The sequence below is a fragment of the Pterocles gutturalis genome, unplaced genomic scaffold, assembly GCF_000699245.1.
Source record: "Pterocles gutturalis isolate BGI_N339 unplaced genomic scaffold, ASM69924v1 scaffold19916, whole genome shotgun sequence".
Classification (NCBI taxonomy): domain Eukaryota; kingdom Metazoa; phylum Chordata; class Aves; order Pterocliformes; family Pteroclidae; genus Pterocles; species Pterocles gutturalis.
The window spans coordinates 60213-79146 of NW_010098311.1; the positions used below are offsets into that span (position 1 = coordinate 60213).

General features: G+C 38.3%; 1 protein-coding gene across 1 annotated transcript in view; it reads right to left on the reverse strand.

Moving 5' to 3' along the window:
- The window catches only part of LOC104461105 (dynein heavy chain 5, axonemal-like), a gene marked incomplete at its 5' end in the record, with an annotated part of 77565 nt that extends 59599 nt beyond the window's left edge, over positions 1–17966 (reverse strand). The window contains 8 exons of the mRNA XM_010072571.1: positions 1692–1910; positions 8822–8989; positions 11636–11851; positions 12231–12511; positions 13755–14419; positions 16492–16646; positions 17430–17672; positions 17760–17966. Of these exons, the coding sequence (XP_010070873.1) occupies positions 1692–1910; positions 8822–8989; positions 11636–11851; positions 12231–12511; positions 13755–14419; positions 16492–16646; positions 17430–17672; positions 17760–17966 (2154 nt within the window). The remainder of the gene's footprint in view (positions 1–1691; positions 1911–8821; positions 8990–11635; positions 11852–12230; positions 12512–13754; positions 14420–16491; positions 16647–17429; positions 17673–17759) is intronic.
- Positions 17967–18934: the final 968 nt, after the last annotated feature.

Here is an 18934-nt window from a genome sequence, read left to right on the forward strand (position 1 = left end):
GAGAAAAAAAAAGCATCCTGCTTCCTCTGGAAACATTCAGGAAGCTGTTAGAAGCTTCCCTGGCTCCAAGTCAGTTTTGGTAGCAGGGAGGGGGCTACAGTAATGGCTCCTGTAAGAAGCTGCTGGAAGCTTCCCTGGCTCCAAGTCAGACTTGCCTCTGGCCAAGGCCGAGACAATCAGTGCCTCTGTGAATAACGTATTTATCAGGGCGCAGTTCATGGAGCAGGTGGCATGGTCCTGGCCCTGTGCAGGGCGCAGTCCAGCCAGTCTGTCCAGCTCCACCACAAGCCCAGCCCCAGGCAGGACCCAGTCAAATAGACCCAGACCCAGTCTAAGAGCCAGGAGCTCTTCCGGAGCCAGTGACAGAACCTGCAGTGGAGAGGAGTGGGATGAGAGAGAGACAACTACGCAGACATGAAGGTCAGTGAAGAAAGGAGAGGGAGGAAGTGCTCTGGAGCAGAGATTCCCCTGCAGCATGGTGAAGACCATGGTGAAGCATGTCTCCTGCAGTCCATGGAGTGGAGATTTGCTTGCAGCCCATGGAGATTAACAGTGGAGCAGAGATCCACCTGCAGCCCGTGGAGGACCCCATGCCGGAGCAGGTGGTTGGGCCCAAAGGAGGCTGTGACTCTGTAGGAGGGACCCCATGCTGGAGCAGGGGAAGAGTGTGAAGAGCCCTTCCCTGGAGGAGGAAGGAGCAGCAGAAACAACATGTGATGGACTGACTGCAACCCCCACTCCACGTCCCCCTGTGCTGCTGGGGAGGAAGGAGGTAGAGAAATTGGGAACAAGGTTTTTGAGCTGGGAAGGAAAGGAGGGACTGGGGGAAGGTGTCTTTTTAAGATGTGAATCTTTTTCTCATTATCCTATTCTGTTTTGGGTTTTTTATTTTTAAGAAATGAAATTGTTTTGGTTCTTTTTCCCCAAGTCAAGTCTGTTTTTTGCCTGCAACCATACGTGATGAGTCATCCCTCCCTGTCTTTGCCTCAGCCCACAAGGTTTTACCTTTTGTTGTCTCAGTTCTCCTCCCCATCCCACTGTGAGGGGAGGAGTGAGTGAGCAACCACATGGTGCTTATACTGGCTGGGCCTAAACCACAACAAATTTTGTCTCTCTGTAAAACTAGCCAATTAATTATCAAAGCAAATAATCCGAAGAGAAAAAAAAGAGTATCCTGCTTCCTCTGGAAACCTTCAGCCTGAAGGCAGAAAAATCTGCATAGGAAAGGTAAATTACAAGCTCAGTGCAGAGGATAATGATTAGCCCATAATTCTGTAAAAGGCTCCAGTAGAAATCTGAACTTCAAATATAATTCAGGAAACTGTATACCTGGTTAGAAAAAGAGAGTAATCCTTCTTATAAACATTTTAGGGCAATTATTTAGGTTAAGCCTAATTCCTCTTCTTACTAAAGCTAAAAGGAATTTGGCTCCTTGGCTTTAAATCCAAACTTTATCCCAATACAAGATGTATGATATGACATAAATCTTCATATAGAAGATTTAAGTTAACAAAATAAATTGTTTTACTTTGTTGGATGATTTAAGTTCAAGCAAAAACCATACATATAACTAAATCAAGTATGATATGATATTGAGACGTCACCATGCCTTGACTTTCTTGATCATTATGGAGTATTCTCAAAGCTGAGCACCTACTTTGTGCTGGAAACCTGCTCATATGTGCTAGTACCTTTTCTCCACCTAATCCTTCAATCAGAGCTGTGGCATTGTTCATCTTCCTTCTGCATGCCTCAGCATCATCAAGTAAGGCCTGTTTCTCTTTCATAGCAGTGTCATACATGGCTTGTACTTGATCCAGTTCCATTTGCTTCTCCTCCAGTTGAATTTGTGCATTATTCAGTTCCATTTGGGCAGCTGCAAGTCTTCCCTCTTGCAAGGCTAAATTTGCCTACAAACATTTAAAAGTAAAGAGTAGTTAATATCTGTTATTTAGCAGGAGCAAATTATATTCATTTTATGGCACATATTGTACTGTATTGGGTACTTTTAAAAAGAATACGTGTTTAAGATGACAGCAGTTTTTTTTCCTTTTTTACTTTTCAACCTAAAACTGGAACAAAAGCATAACATTAAAGTTATTCAAGGCAATCATAAATGTTTTAATTATATTTTCAGAATGATCCACTGATCACACAATGATCAATTATTTGAAATCCCAATACCCTTGAAATAGCTGTATACTAGATAGATGAGGCAACCCATGCAACGTTTTCTGCAGTACATTCCCAGTGCAAAAGAAAAGATTATCCTCATGGATTATAAAATAATAATAATTATAACAGAAACTACTCTCTCCTCTGTTTTCCCATCAATTACTTCTACAAAAAAAACCCAATAAACATATTTTTTGCTCCTTGGGAAACTAATACTCCAGAGACTTTTCTCACATATCTACATTAATAAGAATGATGGGTTGCTGGTCATTTAAATGTGGCCTCTTAACTTGTACATTCCTATTGGGGGAAAAAAAAGTATTCTGTGAATTCAGAATGTGTTTCCAAATATATGTTTGCAAAGGATTAGAGACTGACAAAGTTCTTATGAAATTCACCCTTACAGCGAAAGGTTGCTTCCATTTAGTCTGAATATTTAAAACACTTGTTTAAATATCGTGTATCTTATTTCTATTTTTTCTGCTGTAAGAGTTACTAAGATGGACACCAAGAATCTGTAAAAACTGCCTCATTACAAACATGAAACTTGACACATTGCATCACACCAGAAGAGTAACAGTACAAGGAATCTCTGGAACAACTCTTAGCAAACAGTTTAACCACGGCTTGGATTTTTACATTAGATCTTGACTAAAATTATAGATTTAATTGTTATCTGAATATGCTAAAATCAGCAAATTCTTGTTGCTTGGTAAAGGAAAAAACAAGAAAAAAGAGAGAAGATGATCATATTTTGAGATGTAGGCATGATAAAAAATGCAGCATGAATTCTGGTGGATTTAGAAAGATAGGTCTGCACGCAGGGAATTAGAGAAGCATACATGTACTAATCAACAAAGTAGTACTGCTTTACCAGTTACACACCTAGAGAATAACACTGTCAGCAAAAACTTAATTTACTGTAGCCACTGTTTCTGTTGACAGATCCTAGAGATAAATATTTTATAATGGAGATAACCCAGCAAAACGGCTGCTTCTAAAATTTCCATCAGGTAAGAATACAGAAATACTTTTACTCCACTGTTTCTCAGAGTACATTAAACAGCATGTCCTAGAGATAACCACTGTTAAATCAGCAAGTCTTGTTAAGACTCTGCTAAGCAGATTTCAGAACCACTGCTGTTATTTTTTAGTGAATCTTGGACTATCTTGATAAGAAAGGCCTGACACCAAATGGATAATGAGTAAATCTTACATCTGCTCATGTGCTGGGCACCCCATATTCATGCAGCATCAGACAGAGCCTCGATAGATTTTCCCATGGCATGCTGCACAGAATAGATCCTATCCATGGAGAGAAAACACTCTCTTTTGGTCATTCAAGCTATTATAAACTCCTCTTATTATGCTGTCTTATTAAAGCAGTTACCTTATTAAGCCATCTGTTGTCAGGCCTTTCTTACTGAGATCCCGAAAGAGCCCTATACCAGCCCCCTCTCTCCTACCTCATCCCTGCCCTTCCTTCCCCAGTGCAGAACATCCTCTTATCCTTAAACTCTGTGAGGGCTGAAAATGGGAGTAAAAATTATGACATATTGTTTCACCCCCAACTGAGAAATAGTGAGGTTACACAGTGAACAAGATCCTTGGAGAGTGTGGAAGAACAGCTTAGGTGGAACAGCTGGAACAACTGAGAACTTACACCTGGCTGTGTGGGTTCATATTTCACCTTGACATTTATCACAGCAGGACGTGAACCTCAATGGAAAAGAATGGCAATGTGAATTCCCAATACATATGAGCAATGATGCCTTGTAAATACGAAAAACAGACCTCTGTGCAGTAATAAACTACTCAGAAAGGTGCAAAAGACTGATCAAACAGACTTCCCAGCTCTTAACAGCTCTTAACAGTCTACCAGCTTTGAAGATGTAGGGCCAACGAAAAAATATTTCAGACGAGTACAAAGAAAATATATGTTGTACTTTAACATGAAAAAAACCCACAAAATTATTTACACAAGACTTTACAGGATCTCTGGATGACTTATAGTAATAAATTATTTTACAGACAATTTAACCAAAGTTTTCAGCCAATTTTAGGGTAATAATAACAAAACAGTAATACATTTTGGTATTAGTTTGACTTGTAGACTGCTTAATCATATGTGATGAATAGTGGTTGGTTGCACAAGAATGACTGCCAGTATACCAGGATGACCAACCTATGTTTCTGCCAAAGGCAGAAAGACTACTTGTTTCAGATTACCCTATGAATGAAATAATCACTATTTTGCTCTCTCCCTGTCTTTCTTTCCAACTCCATTTTTCAAAATTACATGCATACAAACACTGCTTTTGTATTGACATCACTGGCAGGGTGGCTGGCAGCTTCCTGTGCAGAGCTTTTCCATGAGAGCAGGAAGCAAGTTCTGCTGCCAAGGAGAATCTTCCGTGCAAGAAGGCTATTACAGTTGCAAGCAGCTTCATACAAAGATTTCCAGCCAGTTGCAGGCGGGAGGAAATGTGTCTCCCAACCACACGGAACCACTGTGGCCTTTCTAATTTCAGTGGCATTGCTATGTGAACAAGCTTCACACCCTTCATTTCATCCCTCTGAGTCACACAGCAAAGAAAGGATTCACAATTTGTTCCAGCTGGATGCAGTGTGAAAGCCTGCATAAATGGATTTTATGTGAATGAATCATGAAGATTCGAGACATGAGATCCACATTTTTATCTGCGCTTCTGGAGAGGAGGGCTACGCTAGAACTTATCTAGGCTTGCTTTGAGAGCAGCAGCTTCAGCCTTTTCGTGCCATTGGCATTGTGGGGAATCACAGACACAGACAATCTGCTCAACATCTGCTCCAGAGGGTGCCTCTACCTGCTCTCTGCATCTGTCTGCATGCGGCAAGCACAGAGGCAGTACCTGTGTCAACAAGGGCCACAGTCTAAATTGTTAAGCAGCTATCTTGCCTCCTTCTGAGATACCCTCAGAGAGGACTTAATAGCAGGTGGTGAGATGATCCTGCCTCTTTTAACCTTGTTGCATTCCACATAAAACCAGGACAAATAAACATGTAATTACTGTCCACAGCTATACTGTTAAATTAAACAAGCCCAGGATCTTTCTCTGGCACTGAGGTTACTAGCATAAAACAGCCCACATCAAGCTCTCCCAGCCTCTAAAACAGGCTGCATGCAAACAGCCTCACGGAAATGGCCCATGGACAAATCTCATTCTTGAAAGGTGCCCAGAGATTGCTAAGAAAATGCTGCTTAGACAAGACCAAATTCACACTAGGAATCATTCTAACGATTTAATAGTACAGATGATCTCTTTCCAATGTCTAGAAAAATTCTCTAGTACTGTTTAATTTATTGATATGGCCATAAGTTTCTTGCTGATTCATTGCAAACTCAATTTTGCAAAGCACCGAGTGTATCTGGCCCTGATCCAAGAAGGCATTTAAATAAAAATGGCTTCTCCAATAAAAAAAGCCTCACACCATGTAATGCTATCCCTTCTCTTGAATGGAATGCCCAGACCAATTCCAGATCACTCTGAAGAGCAGCTCTAGCTCAGTAAATTCAGGAAATGTTACTAGGAGAACCCATAAGAAAAAAAAAAAAGCAGCTGAAACTTTATTGTCCACCACACACAAGGAAGACTGTGAGCTTTCCTAGCATCTCTCTTGTTTCAGGAATTTTAGCTTTTCAAGTTCAGTGTTCTTACAGTTCACTGAGCACTCCCTACTGCTGGACCAGGCCTGAAGGCTTCTTGCACTTGGACACTGTCGCCCTGCTCATGAGCCTCTGTGGACGTGCTAGGTGACCATTTTGCCTTTGCTTCAGTCCTGTCCTGGGCAAATGGCATCTGACCTACATGGAAATCCAATCTCAAGCTGCTCCTCTCCCAGACTACTGCAGTTTTTTCACACAGATGCTCCACTGATTTTGTATCAACCTTCTCAGAGCCTCAATATCATGATAAGTTTGGATACATCGTTATAAGAGAAGCAAACACATAGACAGATTTTGCAGACATTCCAAAACCAATGTTTTTGCTTCATCAGTTTTAAAAAATTATATACATATACATATGTATACATATATAGATATGTACACATGCAAACAGATCCATGCAGAGTGGCATTAATAAAATTTTGTCCTCAGTTTCTTTGCTATCACTGACCATTTTTTGGGATTAAAACAGCCTTTGAAAGGCACAGAGATAATGCCTATATCTGCTTTTCACAGCCTCTACTAGCTACTGAAAGATTCTCAATTTTTTCCATTCAGTTACATGTCCTGACTTCAATCTGTTTTGTTAGGTGAGCTAATCCTCCCCTTCACCCCCCAGAGTATATGCTTTCCTTCCACAGTTACTGTGGGCCTTGAATTCAGACATGAATGCTTGTTTTCCTACCCAGTGGGCATCAGCTTGACAAGGACACACTGATTTAAATGGACGATCATCAAATTTTGACACTCCTTGACTGTTACCTCTTCCTCAGCTGCAAGATTTCCTCTTATTGCCTGCTGTGGTTTTTATATCAGCATGGAAACAAGTAGAAGCAGAAAAGGCAATAAAGTCTCATATTAAAACTCAGTTTGGCAAGGAGAATCCTCAGCATCAAAGAGAATTTATAAACTGTAGACAAACTTCCCTTGAACATCATAACAGCCTAAGGAGAACTTAATTAAAATCACCAGAGACATCTCTAAGGGAAATTACACCCTTATACACAGTATTTTAATTGTAGGCTAACAGAATCACAGCAAAAGCCAGGGCTGCTTCATTCTGCCATTATATTCTTCAATTAATGGATAAATAGCAGATGGTGTTCCAGAATTATCAGGTTAATCCAGCAGGTTTGTTTACTAGGTAACAAGCTAGAGAGGAATAGCTCACAGTTGTGCTGAAGGTTTATAGGAAAGCAGCACACACATGGTGATCACTGTATGATAAGCAACTACATAGCACTGTATTTGCAGGCAACATCTGGTTATACTTTTATGTGTTTGATTCTAACTAATGATCCTTAGGCTGCAGGCAACATATCTAAAGAATGTAGGTATCCATTTCTATGAATGAGTTAATTTTCGCACACTATATTTACTAAAATATGTCGCTATTCATTAGTTTCCACAAGTTGTCACACTTAAGATAAATGAGGCACTGAGTTTCATTTAAAATGCAATTTACAAATATATTGGATGGATTTTGCAGGTGTTGAAGCAGGTTTATCTCCTAGAACAACAGTTAGGATAAAGCAGCTTGATTAATTAATTCAGTAAAACTGCTTTTAGCACTGGATGATTTAGCCTGTGCTAGTACTTTACACAGGTTAATTGTACATTTATTTTCAATTATTTTCTTAGCATCACTCCAGTGCTTCCTGCACTATCTATCCTGCATACTTTAAACACTTCCTCCCTCTGTCATCTTCAGTTTTAAGACATTTGTAATTGTTGCTATACCTGACAATAGGCACCTCTTTGCCAAGAAATGCATGCTCAGTTTTTTATCAGCTAGTGTAACAAGAATGTAAATACTTGAATACAAAGTTAAATTTATACACAATCTTAAGGTGTATATATTCAAATAAAAACTGCAAGAGCATTTTTGTGGCTTTCAGAGTTGCATCTGCATATAAAGTCACTATTTCTTCTAGGTCTTGCTCTCGTTTATAGCTCTCAATAGCCACATTTCAAATTCTGTTTTCATTAGTGAACATCCCATTATTTGAAATGGGAATTGCTACTTATATATCACAGAAATATAGCCTTCTCTATCAGTTACTTGAATCAAAAAACACCATGCTTTTAACAAATTTAAATCAGATCTGTCTAGATATACTAAAGAATATGCCAAGGGTTTTGAATAGACCATTGATACTGTGGCTTATACAATAGAAGACTGAACATAAATACAGTGGAAGCATAACCGATCGAATGCATTTCTTCAGAAAAGAACCATAAAATCCCCTGTAGAAGCAATGATTATAAATCACTATGCAAATATTCAAAGTCCTTTTTTTTTTTAATATGCTCATAAATGAAACATTTCCAAGACAATAAAGCTATCTGTAGGAATACAGACAATCGTAGCTGATCCCTTTCTACAATAGTTCAATGTTACAACAGAATTCTATGTCAGGTGACTACTTACTTTATTATATATACACTAACATGTAGCATTTTGACAGTCCAAAGCTTCCTTAGAGAGCTGAATTCCAGCTAAATTAATTAAAGAATACTTCTGTGCCAAGAACGGTCTATCCTCTCACAGATCCTACAAAGACCACAATGAGTATACACCTTCCCAGGCCATCAGGACTGAGGAGTATTTTTGAAACCATAGTGAGTTCCATCAAGCCTGAGAGCAGAGACAGTATCAGTATCTCCCACTTGCAGACAGCCAGGCTCTATAAAGAACCCGTGTACTCAGGCTCCCATTGAAAACCGACTGTGTTCACACAAGTAACAATTGTACCACAGGGCAGCTGTGTAAGGCGAAAAAATGCCAGGACATATTTAACCTCTGTGTGCTTGACTTCACAACTGGATGTAAAGAAAGAAGAATCTTTCTTGTGATCTTTTTTAGCCAAAATAATGCAACATTTTTTCCACTGAACTATAGTCAACCCTCAGAAAAATAAAATGAGTATTAGGAAATACCTTAAGAGGAAGAACTTCTTTATTAATACCATAGAAGTAAGCCATTGCTTGTGTCCATGAGCAAAGACCAGCTACATTTCCACACACTTTTTTAGCAGTCTCAAGATTATAATCCTCCATATCCAAATAAGGCTCTAAAAGCTCCACAGTTTCACCTGTAATTGTGTCCTAGTCAATGGAAAGATAAAATTATTTTTTAATGGATTTTAGAATAAAGACAGCTTCACAGAAACATTTTTCTTTTTAAAAAACATGGTGCTACCACTTCTTACAGAAGAAATGAATTAAACAACACTGTTGCCTTTCATTCTTATTATTAGCTGTTTTTTGTGAACTCAGGTGAAAATAGCTCCGACTTCTATTGCAGCAGACTGACTTGAGTTTGCATTAAATACCCCTATTAGACCTGTAAAATTTACAGACATTACTTGCACTCATAGCTCCATGACAGCTTAAGGTGATCGCAGCACTATACCTTCTTTCCTCTCCCCTTCAACCAGATGTTCTTGCCCCATCTTTAGTACCATTGCCAATGCTCAGTGAGCTAGTTGGGAAACTAATATGACAGAAATCTAAGCAAACTAGTGATTAGCTTTCTTCTAGGCTAGTTCCCTGAACAAGCTCACCATGGCATCAGATAGGTGCCAGTGTGGTGAACACAGCTAAGAGGGTCCAACATGCAGCTTTAGGAAGGAAAAGGGTGAAACTGCAAGGCATTGAGTTCACTTCACTGAAGCTACCCCTTTTCCTTAACCATAAAAGTGTTTTTTTTCAGTTATTCACTTCATTATTTATTATTCTCAGATTAGAATAATGTTCCCCCTTCACAATCTCAGAACATCAAAAGCCAGATCTCTTATGATGGTAGTTAATCTATAATTAAGTGTCAGAAGAAAATGGAATTATTCTCCTTAAGCAACAGAGAGCATAGAAGAGCTTATACAGGGTGACAATAGTTGCTTAACAATAGAGGCATTAAGAATCTTCCCTTTTTTGGCAACATATTAATGCATTCTTTTAATGCATCTAAAAATCATCCTCCATTCATACTGTCAACCAATATACCCTTTTCCTGCTTTTCTGCATAGCAGAAAGGACTGTATTGTACTTGTCTGATCCCTAGCTACTACAATAACAAAGTCATTCGTCATATTATTCCTAAGATCAGACATGGTGATGTTTTCACTATAAGCATTTGCTAAAATGTAAAGTAGTGTTGGACAAAAATTTTTACTTTTTCATTCTCCTACTCAAAATTACAAGCTAGCAAACTCACAAAGGTGAAGCAAAGACCAATCAGCAGTGTCCTAAATCTCTGTTCAAGAGCTTGAAAAATGTAATGTTTTCTTTCTAAATAATGAATCTTAAACTGAAGGAACTATTTAATCTACTAATCTTCCTTGCCTAAAAAACTTGTGAATGAACAAAAATCTCAAACACAAGTAAGCAGCATGGACTACTCAGAACTCCAGACATGATGAGCTTTCTTTTCATATACACTCTATCTTAGAAACAGGAAATGAGGCAAGAGGACAGCATGTGAAGTACCTCATCAGGGATAGAAGTAATCTAGTGTTCTTCACCACATTCATCATTATCACTTCCTGCAAGAATTCAGTCCCACAGAGGTTATTCTGACTCCCCTGAGTAAAGTTAAGTGTGTTGCAAACTAGCAGCAGGAACACATACACTATTAATAAGCACCAAAACTGGAAGCCTCATTGGAGAGAAGCTTGAGTAAGGAGTGCATAATTAGTCTCCATTATTTAAACTCATTTCCTCTTTTTGTTTACTGAGGATAGCATTTGGAAAAGTGATCAGATGGACAGCCCCAGGAAGGGACTGTCTAGAGAGACAGTGCGAGTTTCCTCATGGTGCCTTGTCAATATGGCTCACTAGGAGAAACGGCTCCTGAGGATAGTGACAACTATGGTTTCAGGCCTCATCTGCACAACAAAAACACTGAAGTAGCTTAGAAAAGGCTCAGCATGGCTGAAGGAGATTTAAAAAATCGATGTACAAATGAAAATGTATATTCTGCAATGTTGCAGAAAACCCAGGTTTTGCCAAAATCTGCTTGGTTTTCTGGATTTTAGAGCTGGCCCATGATTCTGCCATTCTGTGGTCCAGACTAGCTCTTTTTCTGGTCCAGCTACCTGTGACATCTTTCTTCTCTTCCCTGCAGAGAAATTTCTCTTGTCTCACAGTGAATCTTGCTGTAAACAGAACAAGTTTCTGTCCTGGCAGAAATAAATACCTGTGTTTGCTTTTATTTTTCTTACAGTTGATACTAAGGTTTCTCAGTTCATTCTGCATTTCATTACTTTTCTAGTGAAAGAACTCCAAAAGTTCCCAAATATCTCAGTGTTTTTCCTGACAGGAAGTTTATTTTCTACTGTATTTCCTCCTAGCTCCACCCCCAAGCAATTCTGAAGAGTTCTAGAGTGCCTTATATGCAAACATGCCTGGTAGCACTGGAGACGGTGAGCCATTTGAAAAACCAACAGAGAGTCCTTTTAAAGCAAATTCCTACTGAGAAATAGGAACCGACTGAATAAAGATAACACTAAGCTTCTCAAGATCTGATCTGGTGTTTGGGATACTTGTGTCTGACATCAAAACTGTATTGCCCAGGAGAGAGATTACTGAATTAATGAACCATGAAAATGGAGAGGAATACGGTCCCAAAGGTATCTACAACTATAGGTACACAAAAGCCTCATCTGTTTCAAACTACCTTTGAAGGTAGAAGACACTTTCAAAAGATCTCTAAAGACTGCTATTGGAGTAATAATGCCACTATTAATTTCTTACCTTCTGGAAAGTAAGCAACATGCTAAGAAATCCTGAATTATTCATTAGCTTCAGGGCCTCAGTCCACGATGGCTTCACACATGGGCGTTCTTGATCAAGTGTTACCAAGTCTACTTTTCTTTGGAATAAAAGTAGCACACAGTCCATAATTCTCATTATCAAGTGAGGAGGTTTACCCAGTTTGCGAACAGTTGCAATATCAGAAGGTTTTATTGTCTGAAAAATTAAAAAATAAAATAATCTACTTATTTAAGCAGTCACCAATCACCTAATGGTAGAGAAAGGTGGTTTTTGGGAGAACTGTATATGTAATGCAATTGCTGCAGTTTTGCAGATCAGCCAGAAGCGGTACTGCACAAAGTCCCTAAAGGTAGTACCCACTCAATGACTCCTTTATTACATGAGAGTAGAGAAGGCACTGCCCATCTAACCTCTCCACTGCCTCAGCTTTCAGGTTTTTTTCTACAAGGATTAACAAGTCAGTGCTAGCCCTTTCAACACTTTTTTTTTTTTTTTCAAATCAGAAGCATAAGCCACATTATTACAAATAACAATCATTAACTACATGTGTGTTCAGAATAGCTTTGATTCTGACCTGCAGGGCTGCCTTGGCTTCTTCCAGCGCAGGTCTTGCAGCTTCAAGCTTCTCTTCTGCTGCTGCTTTATCAACGGCAATGTCATCCACAATGGCCTGAGCCTTGTCTTTTACCCTTTGCACCTGCATTTTCACCTTTTCAGCAGCTTGGGCTTTCATAGTTACCTCCAATAAAACTTCATCAGCTTTTTTTGAAGCTGCATCCAAATCTTTCTCCTTCATCACCAACTCTTTGGAGAGCTGATTTACTGAAACCTCAGCTTCCGTCAGTTTTGCAAGACCTGTGTTGAACAAATTCCATTTTAGCAATAGGAAAGCCTATTGAGAGAGAAACCTCTGTGAAGCAATCTGGATACTCGAAAACAAGTCACTCAGATTCATATTTAGGAACTCCAGTGTGTGATCCCACTTGTTGAACACCAAAATTAAGCAGGGGTAATACCCATTTGCTATTTAAAGCTTTTAATTTCCTTTTTTTTTTTTCTTTAAACAGGTAAGAGTCTTCAGAATCTGTCACTTGATCACTTGTTTATATTCTTATATATGAGAGGGACACTAAATATTAAACATACATGTTGAAAAGCATTAGTATTGTGAATGGCACTCTTAAGAATTGTGTGTGCAATTTCAGAAATCCATGAGACCATAAGAAGTACCAGAGTGTACTCTCAGTGCAAAAAAAGAGAGGAGGAACCTGGCATCCTGAGGAATGCAAGTGAAGACACAAGGAGACTAGGCTGAGCTTCTGAATTCAACATTACATGAACGTCCACATGAGATTGAGGTAAAAGAAACTAAAGATTCTTGAGCAATGCAATGCTCCAACATTTTAATCAAACAATGAGAAAATCACCTAGAAAAGCTGTAAGTATAAAAAGCCTTACATGTAAATGCATGCATCTAAACGTAAAGGCATCGTGTAAATCTTTCTAACCCTCAAAAAAAGCACATATGTTACTTCCAGGCACCCAGACACCCTCTGCCTATTGAGATAGATTTACCTCACCCAGTTCTGCAACTCAGAACAGTGGGAGAACAGTTTAAGTTCACATTCACCTCCAAACAGCATTCTGTTTTGGAAACTGTTTACTGTGTGTGACCTTGTGCAGTGCAGTATTTTGGAAATTCCGCATTTGGCATATAACTGTTTCTTTAAAAGGTTCTTCAGAGTGACTGAATCTGAACATTTACTTACCTTCCCTCAGCTTTACTTTTAGCATGTCTATATGTGAAACTAGGATCTCAGTAGCTCCTTGGCATGCATACATGTCAAAGCAGGAGTTTCAGGTATTTTAACTGCTAACTAATACTATTTTCAAAACTCATCTGCAACCTGCAACATTCACAAACTTAATTAAAACAAAACCTCTGCATATTTTGTAAACACAAACACAGCTGAAAACATGAGTCTGCTTCCAAATGAAAGTGAGCTCACAATTTAAATCCATACCTTTACATTCTTTTACTGAGATTCTTCTCACTTTTTAAAAATGAAATAAACAAAAATTGCAGATTTTACAGTACCTGTTCTCATGCGTTCAGACAAACTTCCAACACTGGCAAACTTCTCTTTGTAAATAGCTTTGTAGCCTCCAATGAAGGACAGGTAAGATTTTGGAGTCACAAATGTTTGTCGCCTGTATCGTTCAAAGTATTCAACACATTTTTCAGTTACAATATCTTGAAATGTTCCCATGGTGCTAATGACACTCTGCTTCACTTCATCTGTGCACTCAATATGGTAGGAAACTAAAAAATGCTGTGCAACTGCTACAAGAGCATCTTTAGGCCAGCAGTGAAACCAGTCCATGGTACAGCCTGAAATCAGACCTGGAAATCTGAGTGCACGAATTCTGAACTTTTCCCCAATAGGAGAAAAACAAAGAATGACATGCAGGTTATCACGAACTCGAGAAAGAAAGTAATTATAAAGATTTTCACCAGTGGGAGTACACCTTGGATACTCCTTCTTCATTGCCGGTATTAGGTCTTGTGTGATTTCACCTATTTCATCCCGTGCAAAAAGATTTGAGACTTCACCTGAAGCCAAAACATTGTTCATGTACTCAAGAAACGATTCATCTCTGATTTCATTGTCTGTGAATATAAAGACAATGCCCTTTCCTTTTTGCCCAGCAGTGCGGTACAAGATTTTCAGATCATCCAAAAGGTTATTGGTGGCATATGTTCTGGGACAGAAAAGGATTAAAGAAAGAGAGAAAAAAATTACAGATCATTTTAGGAAATACCTATGGCTCAGCTTCCATAAGGCAAGAAAAAAATCTACGTAAGAAATTAACACCATATGTCCTGGTTTCATTTTTTCAGCGTTTTTTTTTTTTCTTATACATTTTCTCAAAGTGAATTATCAGTACCATAAGACATGGGAAAGGAGGTGAAATCAACAGAATAACATGCTGGAAAAAAAGACCGTAAGAGCAATACTTTGCCTAAGGTAAGTATGCTGCTCTGCCTCCCTACAGTCTGTGGACATAAATTCTTTATTAGAACTGAAGGTTAGTACAGCTGGATTAGTTTGTCAAGTAGGTTCTGATACCTGTAACCATTACAGAAATACAGATGGATTATCTTTCAAAGATATTGAGAGCAGGTTAAAGGAAATCATTAAGAGACAAGAATAACCAAGACTGAGGTTATTGTGTTATTTGGTTTAACTGAAATCAAGCCCCAGAATTCAGATTATGCAATATCAAATGAAGTAAATTAAGGTTAACAAAATGGCAGACATTGTCCCTTATGTTCTTAGCCAATTAAAGCTGAATTTAAGAACCTCTTTTCTTTGAAACCAGTTTCTTATTTCCAAGAGTCTCTTCAAAGTCAGAACACTTGCAATGCACATATGTCCTGTTCTTCAGCATTTGAAAAAAAAATACTCTATTTTGAAATTAAATATGCTATACAGAACATGTCCCAGTTCTCTTCCAGCTCCATCTTACCACAGCTCTATATCCTTCATCTCCAATGCTAGCACTGCAGAAATTGTAAAACTATCCAACTCTTCAGTTTGCTTATGTCAGGTACAGTTGTTACAGTGAATTGTTGTATTCTGATAAGAACATCTGAATTTCTCTACTAAGTCAGAATCATAGAATCATTTAGGCTAGAAAAGACCCTTAAGATCAGCGAGTCCAACCAATTGCTATCCAACCAGAATAGCAGGCCACCTAGCTCAATATTCTTAATACCAGCAATAGGAAATACTACTTAGAGAGAAAACATTATCCACTCTCCACTGCTCATTTCTTTCTTCCCTTCTCCATATTCATAGCCATTGCATTAGGAATATTAGAAGGTATGTTCATTTTGTCCTCTCAGTATCGATTTATGAACCCGCTCATACTGTCTTCCTCCACAGCTTCCTGTGGCAAGTTACAAAAGATCACTGTCTGCTCTGTAAAGACACACTTTCAGCTACCTGCTTTTAGCCCATCTTCAGTTAGTTTCAGCAAATGAACCTTTCCTAAGTGACTGGAATATTTATTTGCCTTATTAATGCATTTTGAATCTTGCAAGTCTACAGACTCTATTGTGTGACTCTATGCTTTCTTCTTTCCCTTCTGTCTTCGTTCCCACTGTTCATTCCTTCTGCTTCTGGGACAAAAGAAGAGGCTATGATGTGGCTTTCTTCCTCTTTCCTTTCATGAGAAACCTCATAACTTTGTTTGATATATTTCTCTAAGGAAGATTTCTCAGTGTAACACACTGCCAGCACTCAGTGCTTATCCCTCTAAACCCTATGTCAAAAGAGAAACAGATGGAAGGCAGTAGTTACTCCCAGTCACTTCAAATGTCTACAAATTACTGAATTCCAGCACTATGTACTATTAAGTCATTAATAGCAGTTGTAATAATACTGTCTGTGTACATAAGCCTCTATAGAAAAAGTCACTACTTCTCCTGGCCAACAGCATTTGCTCACTACTCAGCATATACAAGCAGATCATTCCACATTATCTTTAGTGCAAAATGCTATTTTAGTGGGATTTCAGAAGGGTGCATTGCAGACTCAAAAGCTGAAGGAAGGACAAATTTCTACTCAACAGCATAAAGGCAGCTAATCAAAGACCCAGGATCTGTCACCTACAGACTGTGCATTTGCACAAATGCTTTTGATTGAGTATGCAGTTTACAACAGCAGAGAAAATGTTTGGCAGGTTTGCATTTCTTGACATTGATTGTCAGACATTAATTTCTATGGTAAATTAAGGAGCAAATGTCTATGTACACTGCATTGTGTTACCTTGTTAAAGTAATCTGAAAGCTCTCATATCCAGCAATATATGATGCTAGTCTGGTCAGACTCTGTTTTCCAGATCCACCCACACCCACCAACAATGCATTTCCTTGTGGTGTACGAATAATCCTTGATATTTTAATCAAGTGGATAATTGCATCCTGTGTATTAAGAGAAAAAGGGATGAAAAGATGTAAAAATAACATGATGCATATTCAACTAAAAGCACATCATGAAGCATCTGCTTCCCAACAGCTAGATGACTCCTCTGGAGCCTACACCAAAGACTCAGTCTTGTACTCATCAAAATGAACAAGAGATTTCCTCCTGACTTCAATGGGCAGCACATCATATGCAGTGCTTGTACTTGGCAGAGCTGAGGGCATGTCCCTTAGCGGATGGAAGGAAAAGTAGAAAGGATGTGGATTAACACCCTCCCCCAACTTTTTAGTTGAACTATTTACAGGTCCTCTAAATAGGCTGCCAAAAGTAAAATACAAGTACACTATAGACATTTCTTATTCCCTATTTATCTTAGAGCAAGAATTAATCTGAAATGCCCTAAAAATCTACCAGACCACCCAGTTAAAAGCTGAAGAAAGCCTAATGCATCAAGAGACTTGAGAAGGAGATAACTTTCAGAGATGCAAGATGACATTCACAATGTGCACTGTAGAAACAAATGAGTTATGCCTTGCATTATGCAAAGGCAGGAGAAAGAAAATATGGGGAACTGCAAAGAGATGGGATAATTTGTGGGAGTGAAGGCAGCTGGGAGACAGCAGCATGGCTTTATAGAATTTATTTGTAAGGCTCATTAGATACAGAGGTAGCCATTCTGAGCTATCTCCAAAATAATTTGATGGAAACATGCAAGATCGATGTATCAGTAAGTGCAAAAGACCTGACACCTTCTGTATTAATATAATTACAGGCACTAATACCTTGAAAAATACTAAATCCATCTTTGATCCTCTGATGGTTTCATTGTACTGTTGCATGAACATCTGTAATCTTTCAGCCAAATAATCCAAAGATGGGATAGGCTCATAAATTTTAGGAGCCTTCAACTCTGCATCATCAGGTTCATCTCCAGTAGCTTCTGGGATGTCACGCAAGAAATCCACAAAGTATAATTCTGTGGATTTATCTTCAAATAGATTTTGACCATGCTCTGCAGAAGCAATCTACAACAATACATTAAGGATTGCTTTAGTAATAAAACATTTCTTTGACCTCTTTCTGTGCCAAATATTGGAACATTATTTGCCTACCTTTTTCATAACATCTTCAAACCAGTCTTTATCACTTTGGCTGATGAACCTGTCTGCAATAACACGTCTGCATTCATGCTGGAACAAGGCTACCAAAACACTGATGCTCTGGCAGACTTCAGAAGTAACTGTAAGTATTCCTTGCCAAATACGACTGAGGTCTCGTAAGTTAAAGATGTAATGAAATTTAGCTGGAGTCGGTAACATCTACAAAATAATGTCATCAGCTATATTCAAATAACTATTAAATATTTTCTATCTAGTACTAAATGAATATGGAAATTTTCACAAACTTCAAAATCAAAATTGTACTAGAGCAGAAATACATGCTTGGCATTTAAGAGGCAACGGTAAAAATGAAGAAATGACAGTAGCAATAAACAACCCTTTAATTTCACATAGATTTCACTCAAGTTTCTTTGAATATTTCAAATCCCAGGAACATGGACTGAAGGGCAGCCAAGACAGGTTGCAGCAATGGCATTAAAGGCCACAGTAAAAATGTCAGCATTGCGTAACCTGCGGTGTTGCTCCTGCCCTTTCTTCCAGATCATCATGAAAAAATGAACAACTTAGCAAAAGCTACATTTTCTCGATAGGTAATTAATTGGCAGTTATAAGCACCATTTCTGTTGAATATAGTAGTTAATAGTTGGCTGGTCAATAGTTTCACTAGAACTCTATTTCTCTGTGTAAGACAGGGTTATGTCTACAGTTGAGTTGTTTGGGAAATTATGGCCAACCCTTTTTTGGTGTCTATCCACCACTCTCCTGCACTTTTTTCATTAGATCAAATTTGTCACAAATTTCTATGCCATAATTTTACTCTTAACTCTTCAGATTTCATTCTATACATAAACTGTATTTTCTACTTTAAAGCAACATTTGTTTAGGAATTGCAGTTGAATGTTTTTACAATCTGTTTGAAATGGAAGAAGTAAATAATTAGAATTTACTAAATACCAGATTTCATTTGTTTTGAACTGATTACCTCTTTGCTAAATTGGACTTCTTTCCTTTAATTCTGAATTTCTCACAATCCCAAACATCTTTACAGAAGATTCCTACCTAATTTTAAATTTATAGTTCCTTATGCTCTTGATATTTTCCCAACCAGGACCTCTAAACCTTCCTATCAGCTATGCTTAGGATCATAGAATCATAGAATCATTAAG